This window comes from Lonchura striata, chromosome 26 (genome assembly GCF_050655825.1).
Source record: "Lonchura striata isolate lonStrDom1 chromosome 26, ASM5065582v1, whole genome shotgun sequence".
Classification (NCBI taxonomy): Eukaryota; Metazoa; Chordata; class Aves; order Passeriformes; family Estrildidae; genus Lonchura; species Lonchura striata.
Window position 1 is genome coordinate 1,516,678 of NC_140728.1, and position 21,188 is coordinate 1,537,865.

Below are 21,188 nucleotides of genomic sequence, written 5' to 3' on the forward strand. Positions count from 1 at the left end.
GATCTTCCTTCAAATAAGCAGATCAGAGAAATGGAGAATTTTATCTCCCTCTGTACAATATACCTATATTTATGCAAATTAGAGAAACACAGGCTCATAGTTGAAGGTGAAGTCAGATGTCTTGTTTGATTTTCTGCCACAATCTGCTTACTTTCCACAGAACGTTTTGCCAGAAAAACACCAGTGGGAGCAGGTCTGGGATGCACAGGGAAAGCTTTAGGAGAGACTTAACAGAGCATTTCCATGTAATATTTCTATGAATAACCAAGAGACCTTTACAAAACAAATCTCAGCTTTATTAAGCCAGTGTTCATTGTGCAATTACAGCCTTGGAAGGGGAGCTCAGCCCTTGGTTTTGTCACACACAGGGAGGTTTCTAGCAGGTTCTCCCTCCACTGCAGCTGCACTGAGGGCTGAGCAACCCGGGCAGCTGAACTCCAGAGTGCCAAAGCCTGGAACTAGCCAAGCCCGAGGAGAGGAGGGGGTGAGGGATGTAAAAACAAGGGAGCTGCCACGGGGGTAAAGCTCTGCATGGCTTTGGTTGGTGGGGCTGGTGTTGTGCAGGGCGCTTGTGCATTGACAGCTAACAGCAGCAGAACCAGAAGCACTGAGGATGCCCTATGGCAATGGACACTGGGGGTGGCAGCAGGAGCTCCCCTCGCCTGTCCCAGCTGCAATGGACCAGGAACACCCGAGCAGACTGCAGGGATGGATCCTGGCACTGCTGTGCCCCCGGCCCCCAGAGCTGCTGGCAGGGCAGAGCCTCCTTTCCTGCTGGCTCTGCCGGTGTCTGGCTCTGAAGTGCAGAAAGGAGTGAAAGAGCCCTTCTGGTTCTGCAAGAGAGAGAATTCCAGGTGAGGCCGGGCTTTGTTCACTGCCCTGCTCCCTGCAGGACGTGCTGCTAAGGAGCTGCAGTGGGGCAGGGGCAGCTGGATGACTCTGTGCTCCCAAAAGGGCAGGCACAGCAGTCTGCAGTGCCTCTAGCTTGCCTCTGTCACTCCGCTGTGCCTCGCAGTGCTGATCACACAGCCTCATCAGCAGGGACTGGCACAGGACAGGAGAGGGACAGGCTCGCTTGATGTGGCTTTTGAGGAGAGTCCTGCCAACAGGAGCTCACCTCTGGGACGTTCCTCAGAGCAGGATCCAACAGCAGAGCTTCCCACAGCTCACACTCAAAATGGTGCAAATGGTAACAGGATTGAGCCGAGCTGTGGTCAAACAGGATCCAACTTGAATTATTTTACTCTGCTTTACAAAATGAGCATCTCTGCTCATAAATCTGGGGAGGAGAGGAGCTGCCTGTGCTGAGCCCTGGAGCTGCAGCTCCTGTCAGCCTTAGCTCATGGCCACAGCTGAGACCCAGCAGAAGAGCCCTGATGCCAGCTGAGGCACACGTTGGCATCACGGTTTTTCCATGAATAGCTTGAAATCCTCGCAGAGTTTGGTACGACAAACCCATGCTTGGCTCCCTGCCATTCTGGGCAGCCTCAGTGAGATGTAAAATTGGATTGTGACCCAGGGGCCTGGCCCTGGTGGAAGCTGAGAGCTGGGGAGGTGCTTTGGTGGAAGGCTTTTCTTTTGCGGAAACCCCAGCTTTGTTTATTTAATGTACAGCGCTGTGCTAGCTGTGCCCTTCCCTTTTGACTGCCATAATTGGATTAATGAAGAGCAGCAGCTGAAGATTGGGCTGCAGGGCACTCACCTCTGACACGTGCTGCCTCTATCACATGAGCAAACAAACTCCAGTTTGCCCAGTGCCACAGTGAGATGAATGTTTGCTGGTTTTCATTGGAACAAGGACCTCTGACTTGAAGTGACTGGTGGGGAACAGGTGACAGGGAACAGAAAGAGAAATAGCAATTCTTTAGGCTCATTCCTCATTTAGGGGAGTTGTGGTGTCAATGCACAGAACATCAGCTGTCATAGCAGGGCCTGAGCCACTGGTAACTCCTGTGGCAAACCAGTGTGCCCCAGTCCACAGGAGCTGCGCCACCCAGCCTGGGCACCCTGCTCAGCCCGTGCTGGCACACGCAGCAGGGCCTGGCTGGGCACAGCTTCCAGCCACCCCATCACCGGCTCATCCCTCCCCTTCTCCCTCCGCCTGCCCACAGCTCCTGTGCCAGGCGTCTCCCCCCGTTCTGGAAGTTACTGGGAATGACCTGGGTACCTACTGGGATTTTGAAGACTTTTTCAGCAGCACTGTCTCACAGCAGGAGGACGCCTTTGTCTTCTCATGGCTCACACAGGAGGGGCTGCAGCCACAGGAGCTCCTGCCCGGGGGGCTGGGGGTGTCCATCAGGGCCAGGCTGCTGTCCCTGGGTGGGGGTCCCTCTTTTGGGGGGCTGGGTGTGTCCGGCAGGGCCAGGCTGCTGTCCCTGGGTGGGGGTCCCTCTTTTGGGGGGCTGGGGGTGTCCGGCAGGGCCAGGCTGCTGTCCCTGGGCAGGGGTCCCTCTTCTGGGGGGCTGGGGGTGTCCATCAGGGCCAGGCTGCTGTCCCTGGGTGGGGGTCCCTCCTTTGGGGGGCTGGGGGTGTCTGGCAGGGCCAGGCTGCTGTCCCTGGGTGGGGGTCCCTCCTTTGGGGGGCTGGGGGTGTCTGGCAGGGCCAGGCTGCTGTCCCTGGGTGGGGGTCCCTCCTTTGGGGGGCTGGGGGTGTCCGGTAGGGCCAGGCTGCTGTCCCTGGGTGGGGGTCCCTCTTTTGGGGGGCTGGGGGTGTCCAGCAGGGCCAGGCTGCTGTCCCTGGGTGGGGGTCCCTCTTTTGGGGGGCTGGGGGTGTCCAGCAGGGCCAGGCTGCTGTCCCTGGGTGGGGGTCCCTCCTTTGGGGGGCTGGGGGTGTTCGGCAGGACCAGGCTGCTGTCCCCGGGCAGGGGTCCCTCCTCTGGGGGGCTTGGCAGCTTTTCCTCCCCCATGCCCGTGTCCTGCTGGGGCTGAGGGGGTTTGGGTGGCTGTGGGTGCCCCTGAGCTGTGTCCTCATCACCGCTTGGCGCTGCTGGCGGGGGGGTCCCCATGGGGCTGCCAGGCCTGGGGGGCTCTGAGGTCTCTGGGGCCGGGGCAGAGCCCTCGGCCGCCCCGTGGCCGCTCATGTGCAGCTTCTTCATGTGGTGCACGACGGCCGCGGCGTTGAAGGCTTGCTGGGGAGGGAGACAAAAGCCCCGGTGAGCAGCTGGTGATGCCAGGACAGGCCGTGCCCGCTGTGCTGCACTGGCTCTTTGGGATGGGCACATTCCTGCCACAAACACCACCTTTTCCTTTTCCATTGGGTGCCAGCTGCTGGTTTGGAGCCCACAGCTGCTCCCAGCCCAGGAACAGCTGGAAATGACCCCCTGCCCTCTGCTGTCCTGGGGAGCCCCTGTAGCTCCATGTTTGGGGTGAATCTCTCTTTGCAGCGGGGAATGTTGCTGCAAACGCCCTGCAAACATCGACTGCGGGCAGCTCCAGCTTCGGGGGATCCCAGTCCTGGGTGCTCACCCACCCAGCTGAAGCCCTGCTCAGCGCTGGCTGACAGCAACTGGTATTTGTTGGTGGAATGGCTGTGGGCTCCTGGCAGCAGCCACTTACCCTCCATTTGCTCTTTGCAAAGTTTTTCTGGATCTGAGCACTGACAGATGGGTAGATGTCACGGTGAAGGGCTGTATTTCCATTAATCCTGCAGATGGAAGAGAAGAAAATGGGCTCGTAGGCAGATGGCATTTGTAAGGCATTCCACATTCTGGAAGCACTGAACTGCTTTGTACGTTCAATCAGCAATAATTAAACCCAAAGGAAAAACAGCAACAAAATGGAACACAAACACACACTTCAAAGCCTGGGAAAGCTCAGGGTGGGATTTCTCCCCTGCCTCTGTTTGTGGAGGCAAATATGCACAAATTGCATCTTTAATTATTCATGGTTTGCTTTCTTTGCACACAAGAAGGAGCCAGCCCCGAGTGTGTGGGGGAGGCAGTGACGTTTGTGATGCTCCTGATGGGGTGGGGGACACTGCTGCTGGGGGGACACTGCTGCTGGGGGGAGCACAGAGTGACCCCTGGGGCTGCAGGACCCCCGTGGCCATACAGAGTGACCCCTGGGGCTGCAGGACCCCTGTGGCCACCCTGACTGACCCCTGGGGCTGCAGGACCCCCGCTGGGGCTGCAGGACCCCCGTGCACCCCCAGCTCACCAGGGGTGCCTCAGGGCCTCCTCGCAGGTGAACCTCGCGCTCGGGTTCTTCTCCAGGAGATGCCGGATGAAGTCCTTGGCTGCTTGGGAAAGGGGGAAAGCAGAGAGGGGTTACAGGGGTTCTTGTCTCCTTCCTCCAGAGCTGATCCGAGCAGAACCTGGGAAATGCTGCTGGCTGGACAGCACAGAGCTCAGCCCTGAGGAGGAGGGGTTTGGTCGCTGCACCACGCGAGGTTCAGGTTGGATTTTGGGAAGAATTCCTTCGCTGAAAGGGTGGTCAGGCACTGGAAGGGGCTGGCCAGGGCAGTGCTGGAGTCACCGTCCCTGGAAGTGCTCAAAGAATGAGTAGATGGTTCTTGGTGGGATTCAGTCAGAGGCTGGACTTGATCTTGGAGATCTTTTCCAACCTTAATAATTCTCTGCTTACTCCAATGAAGGAAAATTCTTATAGTGATGGGCTCCAGATGAAAAAATATCAACTCTGGATGTGCCAAACTTCACTCCTAGATTGTTGGAGTTGAATTATTAATCTAAAAAATAACTCTAGAAACCATGAAGTGAAAACTGAGCAGATTTAGAAGTTGCCTGAAGAGCTCTTACATCTCTCCTCTTTTTTTCCCCTCTGTTTTTCTTGCAGGAAGGATTGTGATGTTTGTTATTAAACCCCAGCACACCCCCTGCTAGGTTTGTTTGTTTGTATAAAAGATTGATGTTGAAATAAGCCGAGAGCAGCTGCCTGCAGTGCGCTGTGCACAGGGCAGCTGCACCAGCATCTTGGGCTGGTGAGGGGACAGAACAGAGGAAAAAAATGGGAAAAATCGGCAGTTTCCCTTCTGGCAGCATCACAGAATGGTTTGGGCTGGAAGGAGCCCCAGGGCTGACCCGGTGCCATCCAGCCCCGTCGTTACCCGACTCGGAGATATCGTCCCAAAACGGAGACTCGAACTCGTAGTGGCCTTCCTTGATCTTCTCGAAGAGCTTGGATTCGCTGTCCTCGTAGAAAGGGGGGTACCCACAGAGCCTGGAACGAGCAGAGCCAGGGGCGCCTCAGTGCCAGCACAGAGCGGGCACAGAGTGGGCACACAGTGAGCACAGAGCGGGCACAGAGAGGGAACAGGGGGGCACAGGAGGGCACAGGAGGGCACAGGAGGGCACAGGAGGGCACAGCTCCTCTGCAGCCCATGCCAGCGAGGAGTGGCAGCGGTGACCAGGAGCTGCTGTGCCCCCTGCGCTGTCCCTCCCTGGGAGGAAAGGCCACGAGCAGCCCTGGGGAGGACGGGATGGTGTTTGTGGGAGCTGGGGGAGAACCAAGCGCAGGATGAGGCACAGAGCAGAGCCAGAGGGGCTCCTTCCCTCCCTCCTTCCCTCCCTCCTTCCCTCCCTCCTGCACTCCCTCCTTCCCTCCCTCCTTCCCTCCCTCCTTCCCTCCCTCCTGCGCTCCCGTTGTTCCTGGGTTTGGGGGGTCCGGGGCTGCTCCCCAGGGAACAGGGCAGGTCTGGCCTCACCCCGGGCAGGGGTGCAGGGAGGGGGTGGGATGCTGCCCTGCCGTACTCACAGGATGTAGGTGATGACCCCGATGGACCAGCAGTCCACGGCTTTGCTGTAGGGCTTCTGGGCCAGCACCTCGGGGGCTGCAGGATGCAAAACCAGAGGGGTTCTGAGCAATACTGAGTTACCCAGCACTGGGGGAGCTGTCTCAGCCAGCCCCAGCCCCATGTCCCAGCTGAATTGTCTGTGGTTTTTGTATCTTTTATATGCCATTATATAGAAAGAACCACAGACAATCTCTGCCTGCATACTGAGGTTTAACCACAGAGCTGCTTCCAGCCAATGCAGTCTGGTGGGAATTAAACAAAATCCTATTGCATTAAAATAATTTTTATAATTTTTTTTCAATAAATATATTGCCCTTAAAATTAATTTTTTTCTTTGCATTTTTAAAATATTGAGATTTTTCAGTCCCTAAAGGACTATAGTTTATAGGGTCTGTGCAGTGTATCTGTAAGGCTCATGTTGTTATAAACATATTGATGTATTTCTTTCCCCCTTCCAGGCAATGTCCTGGATGTGCACACCTTTTCCCCAGGAAATCCTCCAGCACCAGCCCACTCCTGCCCCTTGTCTCACCCACGTATCCTGGAGTCCCACAGGCTGTGGACATGATCCCATTCTGCTCCATTTTGGACAGCCCGAAATCCGTGATCATGATTTTGGAGTTCTCCTCGGGGGTGAGGTACAGCAGGTTCTCGGGCTGAGCACAGGGTGGCATTTGAGCAGGAGAAGGCAAAGAGGGGCCGGGGGTGTGGGCAGGGCAGGGCAGGGCAGGATGGGCAGGGAAGGGCAGGATGGGCAGGGAAGGGCAGGATGGGCAGGGCTGGGCAGGATGGGCAGGGCAGGGCAGGATGGGCAGGGCAGGGATGGGCAGGGATGGGCAGGGCAGGATGGGCAGGGCAGGCCAGGATGGGCAGGGCAGGGCAGGGCAGGGCAGGGCAGGATGGGCAGGGCAGGGCAGGGATGGGCAGGGAAGGGCAGGGCAGGGCAGGATGGGCAGGGATGGGCAGGGCAGGGCAGGGATGGGCAGGGCAGGATGGGCAGGGCAGGGCAGGATGGGCAGGATGGGCAGGGAAGGGCAGGGATGGGCAGGGCAGGATGGGCAGGGCAGGGCAGGATGGGCAGGATGGGCAGGGAAGGGCAGGGCAGGGCAGGGATGGGCAGGGCAGGATGGGCAGGGCAGGGAAGGGCAGGGCAGGATGGGCAGGGATGGGCAGGGCAGGGCAGGATGGGCAGGGCAGGGATGGGCAGGGCAGGGAAGGGCAGGATGGGCAGGGATGGGCAGGGCAGGGCAGGGATGGGCAGGGCAGGATGGGCAGGGCAGGGCAGGATGGGCAGGATGGGCAGGGAAGGGCAGGGCAGGGCAGGGATGGGCAGGGCAGGATGGGCAGGGCAGGGAAGGGCAGGGCAGGATGGGCAGGGATGGGCAGGGCAGGGCAGGATGGGCAGGGCAGGGATGGGCAGGGCAGGGAAGGGCAGGATGGGCAGGGATGGGCAGGGCAGGGCAGGGATGGGCAGGGCAGGATGGGCAGGGCAGGGCAGGATGGGCAGGGATGGGCAGGGCAGGGCAGGGATGGGCAGGGATGGGCAGGGCAGGATGGGCAGGGCAGGGCAGGATGGGCAGGGATGGGCAGGGCAGGGCAGGGATGGGCAGGGATGGGCAGGGATGGGCAGGGCAGGGCAGAATGGGCAGGGAAGGGCAGGATGGGCAGGATGGGCAGGGCAGGGCAGGGCAGGGCAGGATGGGCAGGGCTCACCTTCAGGTCCCGGTGCACGATGCCGTTCTCGTGCAGGTACTTGACGGCCGTCAGCACCTGGTGGATGACCAGGCTGGCATCCTTCTCCGTGTAAACGCCCCGCTCCAGGATCCTGTCAAACAGCTCTCCCCCAGACACCCTGTGGGGAGGGCAGCTTAGAAACAGAAGGGCTGCAGTAAAGGCAAACAGAGCTCCTGTGTTGGGCCAGCTGAGCTCCTGGTCCTTTCCCAGTGGTTTTTGGGAGGCTGAGGCTGGTGGGTGCAGTGCCAGGCTGCCAGGGGGCTGCTGGCAAACCTGGGCACTTTGGGTCAGGCTGTGAGGGAAATCCTGCTGGGCTGAGCTGCAGGCACCCAGCCCTGCCTCAGCTCCACTCCACACGGGGCTGGAGGGTTTTGTTTTTCCTAAACCTGCAGTGAGCAGCAGCAGCCGGTGCTCCGAGCTCTTCCCTGCTGCTGACACGGTGCCCACTCCATTTCTAGAAACCCTGCGTGGCACAGCTTTAATTAGAAATACTTCTGTCTCTGCCCTGCTAAGCTGTGAGGAATTTGCACAGATAGATGCAGATCGTGGTTCAGAAAGTTGCTGTTGGAACGGGGATGGGCCAAGGGGCCTCAGGAGTGCCCAGCTTGGTGCTGAAATCCCACACATCCCCTGCTCCTCCTGCCCCTCCTCTGCGGCCCCAGAGAAATGGCTCTGCTGCTACTCACAGCTGCATGACCAGGTAGAAGTGGGTTGTGCTCTCATAAATATCTTCCAAAGTCACGATGTTTTCATGCTTTATCCTGCAAAGGGAAATGTGGGTCAGAAACAAATCCTGGCAAGGACAGAAGGGGGAAAACTGGTAGTAATCTTGCTTTAATCACCAGGGACAGCTCACTGGGGCTTCTGTCCCTCCCCTGGCGTGCCAGAGGGTCACTGATGCCCATCCAGTTCCTTCTGGAGCACCGGGCACCATCAGTGGGGGCACCAGACCCTTTACTTAAAGTACCCAGCACGGATGCTCCTTGGACTGTCCCACTCACTTTTTCAGCACTGCTATTTCATTCTCCAGGCTGCTGTCCCTGTTGAGAGGAGACTTCTTGATGCATTTCAGAGCAAAGAGCTTGCCAGTGCTTTTCTGCTTCACCAGGAAAACTTCAGAGAAGGCACCTCTGCAGAGAGGGGGAGAAGCTGCATTTCAGTGGGTGCTGGGAACGGGAGGTTCTCACAGAGGGGAAACAGAAAACACAGAAAATGTGGTGGGAGCTTCATGTGTCCTGCAGCAGCCCCAAATGCAGGGTGCTCAAGGCAATGTAAATAAAACCCCACATTTTAGGGAAAACGTTCATTCTGCACAGTCCACCATGCAGCTGCGGTTTGGGCTGTGCCACCCAACATTCTGCACGTTAAAATGCAACACAGTAGGAGCAGCCCAGTTCATCTTTAAACTCAGCCTCAACTTATTCTCCTTCCTTCAGAGGCTGCTGTCCCCTGGGGACAAAGTGACAGTGAGTGGACAGGGATTTATAACCTGCCTGAAACCCCAATCCTGTCACAGCTCTGGCTGGGGCAGTGACAGTGACCCTGGGCCCTCACTAATCCTCATCAGACCTTAATGAAGCAGCTCCTTAATTGGGGGTTCAATGGCACTTGCTGTGAGTCTGCAGAGCCCTGCAGGGAGCCCAGGGCAGGGCGAGGAAGGGCAGTGCTGTGGAGCCTGGGGGAAAGTGATAACAACTTTGAGGTGGTTTGAAGTCCCAGATCTTCATTGCAATTCTTCAGAGAGCTGAAGCAATGCATGTGGGAAAAATCCCAGTTTCTAGAGCTAAATATTCCTATTAAAGCAATAGTAGGAAATGAACAACCTACAAATCAGCTGCTGGGGCATCTGTTCTACATCTCTGTCCCAAACAGTTTATAATAATTATGTCCCTTATTAAAAATGATGAATCAACAAGTGGGCTAGGAGAGAACAAAGCTTTTTCTAACCTCATTCCTTTAGTGAAAGCTGCTGGATAATTCAATTAATCTCTGACAAGGCACAGAATTTGGAGTAGCTGCTTCTTCGGGAGCTTTCTCGTGGGCTCAGAAGTCACAGAAAATTTGTCCATGACAGAACTTGCTGGTGGAGGTAATTCAATTCCTCCCCCACAACCTTGGGAATGTTTTGTTGTCTCATCCCCATGAATAGGCAAATGAAGCTGTTAACGCACAGGGAAGGATTGTACAACCCCAACATCCTTGTTTTTGTTTCATTCCCCGACTGAGTCAGGGCTCCTGAGCTAAATATACAACTTGTTATTGTCATTCTGTACCCGCAGCAGCCCCTGACCTTGCAGGAGAGGGGCAAGAGGGGGATCCCCACGGGTGCTTTTTATCCCTGTGCAGGAGAGGTTCGGAGGGGCTGGAGAGGGCAGAGGGCACCTGGAGCTGGGGCTGGGGCTGGTGAGCCAGGGGAAGATGAGGCAGGGCTGGCAGCAGCATCCTGGGCACCTTGGCTGGTGCTGTTTGGGGGTTGAGGCAGGGCTGGCAGCAGCAGCAGCATCCTGGGCACCTTGGCTGGTGCTTTTTGGGGGGCTGAGGCAGGGCTGGCAGCAGCAGCATCCTGGGCACCTTGGCTGGTGCTTTTTGGGGGGCTGAGGCAGGGCTGGCAGCAGCAGCATCCTGGGCACCTTGGCTGGTGCTTTTTGGGGGGCTGAGGCAGGGTGGCAGCAGCAGCAGCATCCTGGGCACCTTGGCTGGTGCTTTTTGGGGGGCTGAGGCAGGGCTGGCAGCAGCAGCATCCTGGGCACCTTGGCTGGTGCTTTTTTGGGGGCTGAGGCAGGGTGGCAGCAGCAGCATCCTGGGCACCTGGAGCTGGGGCTGGTGCTGTTTGGGGGTTGAGGCAGGGCTGGCAGCAGCAGCATCCTGGGCACCTTGGCTGGTGCTGTTTGGGGGCTGAGGCAGGGTGGCAGCAGCAGCAGCACCCTGGGCTGCCCCCGGCTGCTCCTGCCCTGCCCCAGAGCAGCTGCTCCCCGGGACCTTGGCAGGGGCAGGGCCAGGGGGGCTCGGGGGCCAGGCCTGGGCTGCTGCTGCCCGGGCAGGGCGCTGTACTCACGATCCCAGGGCCTCCATGAAGATGAAGGTTGTGCGGATGTTGCTGGTCTGCTTCTTCCAGGAGCCGCTGCCGGCCTCCTCCTTGCGCCCCATCTCCTCCAGAGTGAAGCAGAAACGCTGGCAGGGGGAGGAGCAGAGGTCACTGTGCTTGGAGGAGCCCAGGAGTCCCCAGCCACAGCTGGATCACAGCTGGCCGGGGCCTGGGGCTGTGAAACGCTCCCCAAACCCCTTAGAGCTTGTCATGAGATCGGGTCTGGGAGCTGGAGGGACACAGAAACCTGAGACAAGGGAAAAATAGATGTGAACGTGACCCTGGGCAGCAGGGAGCATCCCTGGGGTGGGCAGCACCCCTGGGGTGGGCAGCACCCCCTGCCCAGGGCAGGAAGGGAGCCAGGGGCTGTGGGACACAGCTGAGCCTTCAGAACACAAAGCAAAAGCTTTCATGGATGTTTTTGTCCCTTTGGAAAAGGCAGAAGTATTAAAGCAGAGAAAAAGCTGAAAGGTCTTTTTTTCATGAGACTGCTTAGATATTGGATTCCTCCTGAACCTACTTTATCTCCCTAATTAGCACGTTTGCAGGGTTTTCAGCTCCTTGACACAATTTTTAAAGGTTAATTTAACATTATTGAAACCGAAATTGACTCTGCTGTAAACAGTTGAAGCCTTCGGCCCATAAAATCAGCAAAGGCCCCCTGAACTTGACCTTTATTTACCTCTTTCTGATGCCTGTGTACTCACAGAAATACAGCTCCTTCTAGAGCCCAGCCTTATCTTGCTCTTTGAAATCAGGGAAGGTCAAAAGTCCTTCACAAAAATGCCGATCAATCAGTAGAAAACTTTCTGCCAATTATTTTAAGTTCCTAAATAACGTTTTCTTTGCAGTCATCTGCCCATCCCAAATCTACAGCTCTGGACTATCACAGAAAGAGACTTTGCTGGCAGAGACATGGAGCTGGTGATGGCAGGAGAGTTTTATCCACTTTTAATAAATGTCAGGCCTGGCAGGCTGGTGCTGACAGGGAAGACTGGGAGGAACTCTCCATTCCTCTCCCTGGCTGCTGTCAACCAGAGGATACGAGGTGAAAAAAGAGAATCAAAACCCAAGGAGGCCAGCCTGGCCCTGGGGACGAGCGGCATTTTGGGCTCCTGGGCTGCAGCAGGTCCTGGCTGGATGGAGGGGACGGGCTGGAGGAACCTCCTGCCCTGGGCAGAGGTGGCCGTGCCAGCCTGGGGACAGGGGTGAGGGACATTCCCTCCTGAGGACCTGGCCCAGCCAAGCCCAGGGGCTCCACTGCCCAATCCTGCCTCACCCCAGCTCCATTCCCGGAGCATTTTGCTGTTGAATTCCTCGCAAATTCAACAAGTTGCCTGTTTTAAAGGAATTTTGCTCCCAAGGGAAGGTGGTGCCAGGTTTTTCCTCATTCTCTGTGGGTCCTGTGCCCGTCCCAGGGCTGCCCCTGTTGTCACCTGGTGTGTGGCACGGGTGGGGCTGGGCACAGCGGCCTCTCCTCCTGCACCGAGCTGATCTCCTGCTGCCTCACCTTCCCGTGCCAGCAGCAGCCAGGCATTTCCTGCTGCCCTCGCCCCTCTGCTCTTCTGGGAGCCAAATATTGGAATGTCTGAGCTCCTGAGATGGAAAGCTGCCCACGGCAGGGGTGCAAGGGGATGATCCTTAAGGTCCCTCCCAACCCCCCTCCCTGGGGTCCCAGAGGGGCTCAGGGGATGGACCCTGGCCCGCTCTGCTCCCTCCCCATGGCTTTTCCTCGTCTGGCACCAGGGAGGAGTTTGCCCGGGGTGGGTGCAGGACCCAGCGGGCCCCTGGGGCCAGGAGAAGGGAACTCCTGAGCCCCTGGGGGCTCAGCTCACCGCGCTGCCATCACCTGTTGCAGCAGTGCTCACAGTGCAGCGTTTCATGGATTTGCTGTTTGTCTTTCCTTGTTTATTCGAGCTCTGGTACAGCAATCCAAACCTCCAGGTTGGTTTGGGTGGGAAGGGACCTCAAAGCTCACCCAGTGCCCCCCTGCCATGGCAGGGACAGCTCCCACTGCCCCAGGTGCTCCAGCCCTGTCCAGCCTGGCCTTGGGCACTGCCAGGGAGGCAGGGGCAGCCCCAGCTGCTCTGGGCACCTGTGCCCTTCCCAGTGCCCTCACCTTTCCCACTGCTGGTGCCCAGCCCTGGGTTTGTTTTTCTCCCACAGCAGTGGGACCATGGCAGAAGCTGGGCAAGCTGCTGGTGCTGGCACGGGCACATTTCCTGCCCTGCTCTGTGCCCACCTGCACACTCCCAGCCCTGTGGTGCCCTTCTTCCCCTGCCAGCTCCTCCCTGAGCCCGTCCAGCTGGGCTGGGGACAGATCCCAGCCCCAGCCGTGGGATGCACACAGTGGGCACCCATGGGCACTTGGAATTCACATGATTTTAAAGAATAATTTGAATAATTCACATTATTTTAATCCCTGATCCCAACAAGGGGCTGTGGTGCCCTTGTGCCCGTTCACCTCCTGGCAGCACAGGTGTGCCATGTGCCGTGGCATTATTGAAAAGCTCATTAAGTGCTGCAGGTGGGACCCTCTGGAGCTGAGAGCGAAGTGCATAACACAGCTTTGCTTTGTGGGGCTTCCCCCTTCCCCAGCACCACAACCGCAGCAGCACTCAGCCTCACAACTCGGCTTCAGCTGAGTTTGTGGCACAGACAGGAAAAGAAACAAGTGTGATACCAGTGTCTGACCTTTGGGCCAACACACTGCTCTGCTCTGCTCTGGCTGAGCCAGCTCCACACTGCCCAGGCTGCAGGGATGTTATTCTGACCTTGCCTAAATCTTTCCTGAGGAAATCTGTCCTGCTTCCCCATCCCACAGCAGCAAACCCATCTGCAGCCAGAGCCTGCCTCTGAATGGATGCTCTGCATTAGCAGAATGATTGTAATCATGATTAATGGTCTCGTGACAAACTTCCATGTGCAGGGGGAACAGACATGCAGCTTGCAGGGCTCTGCCTTTGGAATTAGAACTTTATAGGAAAAAAAGGAGAATGCAATTTCAAAGGGCTTTGATTAAAAAAAAAATACAGCGAAGCAAGCAAATCTGCATGTGAGCGAATGGATGAATGAATGAGTGAATGAATGGAGTGCCAGGGCAGCCTCTGTGCTCAGGGACAAAAGAACAAGAACTGAAACCACGAGCTCGCCATTAAAAACAAGCCCACGTCAAAGCCCCGGATCCCCCCGCACGCCATCCGTTCCAAGGCAACTTGGGCAGCACTTGCAAAATCTCCATTTTCATTGCCGATCACCCGATTCCCTGCAAGCTTTGGATGGAAAAGCCCAGAGAGCTTTCTGTGAGAAACAACACGAGTGCTGGAGCGCAGCACGGAGGAGAGAGAAGTCCTCTGCTGCTTCCCTGCCACCAGCAAAAAGCAATTTAAAGCAGAGCGGGCGGGCAGGGCTCCCCTGCTTCGCTGCCAGAGCAGGACCAGCAAAAGGCTCGCGAGGAAAGGAAATTTCGCTTACCCCAGTCAGCACGGACAAAGCAACTCCTGCTGCCTGCTCGCGCCCAGCGCCGGGTCTGCGGGATTAGAGCTGGGGAGGAGGAGGAGGAGGAGGAGGAAGAGGAGGGAGATGGAGCCGCGATGGTAACCAGGGAGCAGCAGGGGCATGGGATGCTGCAGCAGGGCTGGGTGGGCAGGTGCCAGTGGGTCAGGGCTGGGTATCCAGAGCTGGGTATCCAGGTGCCAGTGGGTCAGGGCTGGGTATCCAGGTGCCAGCAGCTCAGGGCTGGGTATCCAGGTGCTGGAGCTCAGGGCTGGGTATCCAGGGCTGGGTATCCCGGTGCCAGCAGCTCAGGACTGGGTGGGCAGGTGCCAGTGGGCTCAGGGCTGGGTATCCAGGTGCTGCAGCAGGGTTGGGTATCCCAGTGCCAGCAGCTCAGATCTGGGTATCCAGTTCTGGGTATCCAGGTGCCAGTGGGTCAGGGCTGGGTATCCAGGGCTGGGTATCCAGGTGCCAGCAGCTCAGGGCTGGGTATCCAGGTACCAGTGGGTCAGGGCTGGGTATCCAGGTCTGGGTATCCAGGTGCCAGTGGGTCAGGGCTGGGTATCCAGGGCTGGGTATCCAGGTGCCAGCAGCTCAGGGCTGGAGCTGGGCGTGCAGCAGCCGCTGCTCGGGCTGGGCTGAGCCATCCCCAAACCAATCCTGCCTTCCTCCCACGACGCTCCTGGGGCTGGGAATCCGCCCCCGTTCCCTGGCACGGGCTGGGAGCTCTGTGAGGCTGCCCTGCCCGGGACAGGCTGTGCCAGCCCTGCCAGGGATGCTCCTCACCGCCTCTGAGCACCACAGAGCCCTGCAGAACAATCACAGGGCACAGGGATATCTCCGTGCCCCGAATTCGGGGCTATTTCACCCCACACAATGACTCTGTTTTGACTTTCAAAACCTCCCCGTGAGTGCCAGCTCAAGCACAGCACACATGGATAGAGGAAATATGAATAATTCTCGGAATCTTTGCTATGGTGTGGGATTTTTAGAGCTGGCAATAACAACTTTACTGACTGCGTTCTCTGTTGATTTACACTGCCATCTAGAATAATGCATGGAAAAAGTCCACATCATTGTGGAGTTTAGTTTTACATCAGGGATAAATCAGCTCTGAGGCACTACTGAAAAATCACGCTTTTTTTCTCAATACATTTTCCCTCAGTAGCTCGGTTCCAAGGCAAAGGCTCTTGGGTGTTGATCCTGTCTTTGCTGGTCCATCTCGGGGAACTCCCCCAAAATCTGGGGGATTTTGGTCAGGATTCCTGCACGTGGATCTGCAGCTTTCCCTTCATCCAAGGTTTGGGTGGAATTTGGGTGGATTTTACCTGAAAGCCACTGCAAGGCCTCACCTGGAGTGAGGGGGAGCCAGTCCCACTGCAAGGGAGACCCCAGGGACAGAGCGATGTCAGAGGTTTGTCAGGGGCTTCATTGCGGGTTTATTGGGGTTTTTAGAGGGGTTATCAGGGGAGTTTATTGGGGTTTATTAGGGAGGTTTATTTGGTTTATTAGGGGTGTTTATTGGTTTTTTTAGGGGGGTATGTCAGGGGAGTTTATTGGGGTTTGTTAGGGGGATTTGTTAGGTTTTTTAGGGGGGTTTATTGGGTTTTTTAGAGGGCTATATTAGGGGAGTTTGTTAGGGGAGTTTAGGGGGGTTTATTAGAGGGGTTTATTAGGGGTTTTTTGGGGGGTTTATTAGGGGTTTATGGGGGAATTTCTTAGGGTTATTTTGGGGGGCTTATTAGGGGTGTTCTGGAGGGGTTTATTTGCAGGTTTATTCAGGGTGTTTTGGGGGTTTATGAGGGTTATTTTGGGGGGGTTATTAGGGATTTTTGGGGCAGTTTATCAGGGTTATTTTGGGGGGTTTATTCAGGGTGTTTTGGGGGTTTATCAGGGTTGTTTTGAGGGGTTTATTCAAGGTGTTTTGGGGGTTTATGAGGGTTATTTTGGTGGTTTGTTCGGGGTGTTTTGGGGGTTTATTAGGGTTATTTTGGTGGTTTGTTCGGGGTGTTTTGGGTGTTTATGAGGGTGGGAGCCCCTGGCAGTGCCCAAGGCCAGCTGGACAGGGCTTGGAGCAGCCTGGCACAGGGGAAGCTGGAAATGGATGATCTGTAGTACCCCTGCCCACCCAAACCCCTTGAGAGGGGGGAGCAGGGCCCTTTGGGCAGGAGCTGTGTGCCGGGGGGTTCAGGGGAGGATTCTGAGTCAGGACAAACACACACCTGGGTGCAAACACACCCCCAGCAAACCCAGGCCAGGCTGGCAGTCCCTGGGCTCTCCTGGAGCCTGACCCAGGCGTTGCCATCCTCAGTGTGCCCCCACCCTGGGGCAGTGCCGGGGGGCCGGGCGGGCTGGGGATGGCTGCACTGGATGTTCCGGGGGTCTTTGCCAGCTCTGGGATGAACTGGGGCTGTGTGCCAGGGTCTGGGACAGCCCGCTGACATCCCGGAGCTGAGGTGCCAGCAGAGAGCACTGCAGCACAGCCGATGGAGCACCGGCCTGCCAGCAGGAGCAACCCAGGCAGGGAAAGCCCCCGGCTAAAGAAAAGCTGTGAAAACACCAGTGATGCTCTCGGGGCTGGCAGTTATTGCAGCAGAGCTCCTGGAAATGAAGAGCATTTCCATAACTCATCCTTCTCAGTCTGGGAGCATTATTCACTTCTCTTTCTGGCCCTAAACCAGGGGTTCTGTAAGGCAGGGAGGCTCCTTCATCCACGGCTGGCTGGGAATGAGCTGAGGTGGGTCTGGGCTCTTTGAGGCTGCATTGCCTCAACTGGAAGGAGCTGCTCTTCTCCCCAGGCTTTGTCTTTAAAACTTCAGGGCATAAATTGGTGAATGAGTTACCCACGGAGCTCGGTCTCAGGTTTTGCACGTTCTCCTTAACCTGGGAATTCTGGTCCTGGAGGCTGCCAATGCAATGGTAACCATTCATTTAAAAATGGCAAAGAATCATGTAATTAGCTGCTGATGAGCATTACTGTTAATTACCCTGTTCAGTGGCACATTATTAACTGCACAGCTTCATTATCTGTCCCTAAATAATTCCATCCATCTCTTGTATCTCCATCACTTCCATACAAACCTGCCTTCCTGGGATACACCAGCCAGCATCCCAAATCTGCCCCTCCAGCCAGGCTCAGGGGCTTTGGGGCTGCCTTTCTCCCACCCGAGCCACGTTTGCCCACACCAGGAGAGGCTGGCTGGGCACCAGGAGAGGCTGACTGGGCACCCTCGGCCATCCTGTGTGGAATCCCAGCCTCGCATTCCCAACCCACACGGTCCGTGCCACACAGAGCTCTGCCTGTGCCAACAGCTCACCTGCAGAGCTGAGGAAGAGGAAGCCAATGAGGAACCTAAAAGGGCCTTGCATGAGCCTTTTCAGAAATCTTTCATGAGCCTTTTGAGAAATCCAGCACTAATTATGCAGGTTTGAATAGATGTTTCCTCAAGGGGTTAATTATACATCCGTGAAGAGCAAAACTTCATTTGGGGCATCTGGGGGGGTTCAGGGAGCCGTGGCTGCTGCAGGCTCGGGGAGCCCTGGGACCTTCATCCCCTCTAGTCCCTGCCCCTGTCCTGGGATTCCCTGGGAGCATCACCTGGGACAGGAGCACCAGGAGCACCTGGGTGAACACACTCCCACAGTAAACACGGGTTTGCTACCCAAAAAAAAGAAAAAAAAAAAAAAGAAGTGCAATTTTGGCTCAGTCAGTAGAGCATGAGACTCAATCTCAGGGTCGTGGGTTCGAGCCCCACATTGGGCGCCAAGCCTGCTGCGTCTCTCCCTCAAATCCACGGGGACAAAACCCCTGTGGAGACCAGCCAGCTGGGCAGTGGTGTGAGGCGGGCAGAGGGAAGGAACTTCTCCTTGGATCCCGGAGGGCTTGGAGAAGCTCCCACGTGAGTCCAAAGACGAGCTGGTCCCACAAGCAAAGGAAAGAGGCGCTCAGCAAAGGAAAGAGGCGCTCTCCCTCAGGATTAGTTCCGAAGTTTAATGACGGCCTGGAGAGATCCCAGGCCACATCTGACCTCGAAGGGCCTCCGGAGCAAGAGAGAGCCCCGCCCAGAGCAGCCAGGTATAGGGGTGTGGGGAAAAGAGCCAACGGGGGAAGGACATGGGAGTGGCTCTCGGGGGGCAAGGCCTCAGAGTGACCAGAGGAGGGGAAAGCTGGGATGGACCAAACAGGTACAAAGAGGGGATATGGAGGGACAAGCCACTATGAGGGGATATACAGTGCAAACACAACTCTACACCTGGGAATGGAACTCCAGGCTCCTCCAGCAGCCCCCAGGGAGGCTCCTGCCCTGCCCGGGGCTGGCACCTCCCTGCTCTGTGCTCCCAAGGGGGGGAATTCAATACTTCAACCTTTACAGACAAGGAATGCAGCAGGAGCAACGGAATTCAGAATTTCCAGAGCCATTCCTTTTACACCTTGTGGCTGCTGTTAAAACCCGGGCTTGTTAAGGCATTCCCAGCAAAAGAAATATTTCAGGATGCTGAAATCTTCCTGAAAGACTTCTCCAGGAGCAATTTTTCTTTGTCAGCTTATTACTGTGAGCAGTAAATAATCAAGGAGATAACTGCACTGTAGAATTTGGTTAGGGGAAGAATGCAATTAGATTCCTCTGGGCTTGTCTCACACAGGATTATGCCTGTTTCAGCTCAGGCTTTTTTCCTCCCGGGCCACATAGCAGCTTTAAATCACTTTTTCTATTTTATCTGTGATTACAGGCTTAAGAACGTGAGGGGAAAAAACCCTCCTGTAAGTGATAGACCAACATGATCTTGATTTCTCGTGCTTCTCAGCAGGTTCTAAAGAATTTGGGACAAGGCCTGAGAGGAACCCTCATCCCTGGGGAGGAGGAGGAGCGGGCCCAGGGAACAAGGACAGAGAGCACAGGACAGAGAACAGAGCACAGAGAACAGGACACAGACCACGGGACTGAGAGCCCAGAGCTCCTTCCAGCCCCTTCCAGCCCCTTCCAGCCCCTTCCAGCTCCTTCCAGCCCCTTCCAGCTCCTTCCAGCCCCTTCCATCCCCTTCCAGCTCCTTCCAGCCCCTGCAGCACGTCCTGCCCATGAAATCCTGGTTATCAGCACAGCCTCAGTGGAACATGAATAATCTCCGAGGCTCGCTGTTTGTTTACTCCTCTCCTCCTGCTGCACAAACCCACCCTCACTCTCCCCCTCAGGAAAAACAAATTAAAAGAGAAGGAAGAGCAAACCAGACCATTTTCCCGAGGCCACAGAGTTTCTCAGATATCCATTTCAAGGTGTTTATTGCAGCCTTTCATCCCCCTACCCGACTGTTGAGGCTGAATTCCTTGCCTGGCAACAGATGGGATGCCAATTTATTTTTAGCAATTTGTTTGCTTTGATTGCACCCTTAAACACCACCCTGGTTTCAAGTCCATGAACCACCCGGGGCTGGCAAGGTGGGCTGGACCCTGCACAAGGAACTGAGAGGAGCTGCTGGTGGTGGGTGACGCTGCCGAGCCAGGGATGGGTGAAACGACTCGCACGACTTCAGAAGGAAAAATGAGATTTTATTCAAAAGCACTTCTCTCTTTTATAGAGAATCTTGTGAGCATTAATTCCATTGAATTAAAGTAAAACCATTTCACCTGATTGGTGCACTGGGCTCAGGTCAGTGTGGTAGAACGTATCTATAAACAATGTGAATGGAGAACAAGATCATTGTTTACATTCCTCCTGGACTTTTTCCTTAGCCTGGCAGAAATCTTTCTCTTTTCTCTCTGGCTGGACTGAGAACACCCACAGTGGGGAGCCCTGCCAGCTGTGGGGTGTTTGCTGCCCTTTGCTCTCACAGGAGGGCCCATGCTGAGGCTGAAGGAGCATCCTCATCCTCCTGGCTTCTCCAAGAATGCCACAGAATCCCAGGAATTCTTCCCAGAGCCTGGAACAGGCCCGTCACCCCTTTGTGTGCAGGCCCTGCACAGGGCTCCTTCAGCTCTTTGCTGAAATCACCCTCCAGGCACAGCGAGCTGATTTAGGCCCCTCTTGTGCCTCCCCACAAATCCTTGTAATAATTAAGTGTAATGGAGGAGCTCTGCTTGGATTCCTCACTCAGATGGTTAATTGAGGATTTCTAAATAAGTTACAAAATGTGTTCCTTTGGACTCAATTCCTTTTGCTTTATCCAAAATAAAATACACTGTTCTCCAGAGAGTTCTTTTTTGAGGATTGACTGAAGATAATTATTTCAGATAATTAAGATCACTCAGCAAAGTAATTTAATTTTCTTCCCTACGTCTCCCTCCCTTGAAGAAATGTAAATGTCTGTGGAACCTCGGATCAATAAAAGAACTTTTCCAAAGGTTAACTTGGCCAAGGGCGTTGTGAGGCTGGGGGACAGCAGCACGGGGTGAAATCCAGCAGAGCTGTTTGGAAAAATACTGACATTTCCAATTAAATTATTCCCCCCACCAAGATTTTTTCCTGAGTTTGTTTTTGGATTTGTGTGTTTTGGGTTTGGTTTTTTCTTTTTTTAATTCTTCCTGCTGGCCAAGGGCAGAGCAGGGAGAAGGAGCTGAGGCTCTGTGGCCACAGGATGTTTCTGAAATCTGCCCTGGCAGATGCAGCAGGTGGGGGAGATGCAGGGGGTGAGGGAAAGGTGAATCGTGCTCAGATAAGGAGCTCACTGCTGCAAACCTTTGGCAAAGCTGTGCTGGGACAGCAGCAGAGAAATGGAAGTTGGGGCTTGTTGAGGACTGGATAAGCTGTGTGAGAAAATCTATTTGAGGCTTTTACTCTCTTTTTCTGTCCGGTTTTCTGGCTTGTCTCCTTGCTCTGAGCACCCGGACGCTGCGCAGGTAGCAGGGGTGGTTAGGGGTGCAGGGAGCTGTTGGCATTTGTACAAAATCTCCTTTTCTGTTCCCCTGCCCTGTCACCGTGGGGCTCAGGCTGCAGGAGGAGAAAGTTCTCAGCCTCTCACCACAGAGAAATAAAAATAGCAGTGCTCAGTCCTAAGCAGCTTTCGGGATTGCAGCGTGACCCAGGGCTGGGTCCCGAGCCCGGCGCTGCTGGGTCAGGCCTGCCTGGGCTGGGCTGGGAGGAGCTGCCCTGCCCAGGGCTGAGCTGTGCCAGGAGAAGCCTGGCAGGGACCC

The 21,188-nt window shown here is 55.9% G+C and overlaps 1 protein-coding gene across 3 annotated transcripts; it reads right to left on the minus strand.

Annotated features, from left to right (window-relative positions):
• Window positions 1-274: 274 nt before the first annotated feature.
• On the minus strand, window positions 275-15,038 carry CAMK1G (calcium/calmodulin dependent protein kinase IG). 3 transcript variants are annotated; one of them, XM_085561076.1, is made up of 13 exons: window positions 14,042-15,009; window positions 10,538-10,653; window positions 8,484-8,612; window positions 8,169-8,243; window positions 7,462-7,600; window positions 6,281-6,404; window positions 5,709-5,784; window positions 5,062-5,174; window positions 4,155-4,233; window positions 3,555-3,642; window positions 2,172-3,127; window positions 1,703-1,817; window positions 275-833 (listed from the first exon to the last, which is right to left on the minus strand). In XM_085561076.1, the coding sequence occupies exons 2-12, from the start codon at window positions 10,627-10,629 to the stop codon at window positions 1,724-1,726; spliced, it is 1,965 nt and encodes a 654-aa protein (XP_085417202.1). In that variant the 5' UTR covers window positions 10,630-10,653; window positions 14,042-15,009; the 3' UTR covers window positions 275-833; window positions 1,703-1,723. The 3 variants fall into 3 exon arrangements, with proteins under 3 accessions (XP_085417202.1, XP_085417204.1, XP_085417203.1); XM_085561077.1 differs by lacking the exon at window positions 275-833 and adding an exon at window positions 855-1,208 and having other exon boundaries at window positions 14,042-15,010; XM_085561078.1 differs by lacking the exon at window positions 10,538-10,653 and having other exon boundaries at window positions 14,042-15,038.
• Between the last annotated feature and the right edge of the window lie 6,150 nt (window positions 15,039-21,188).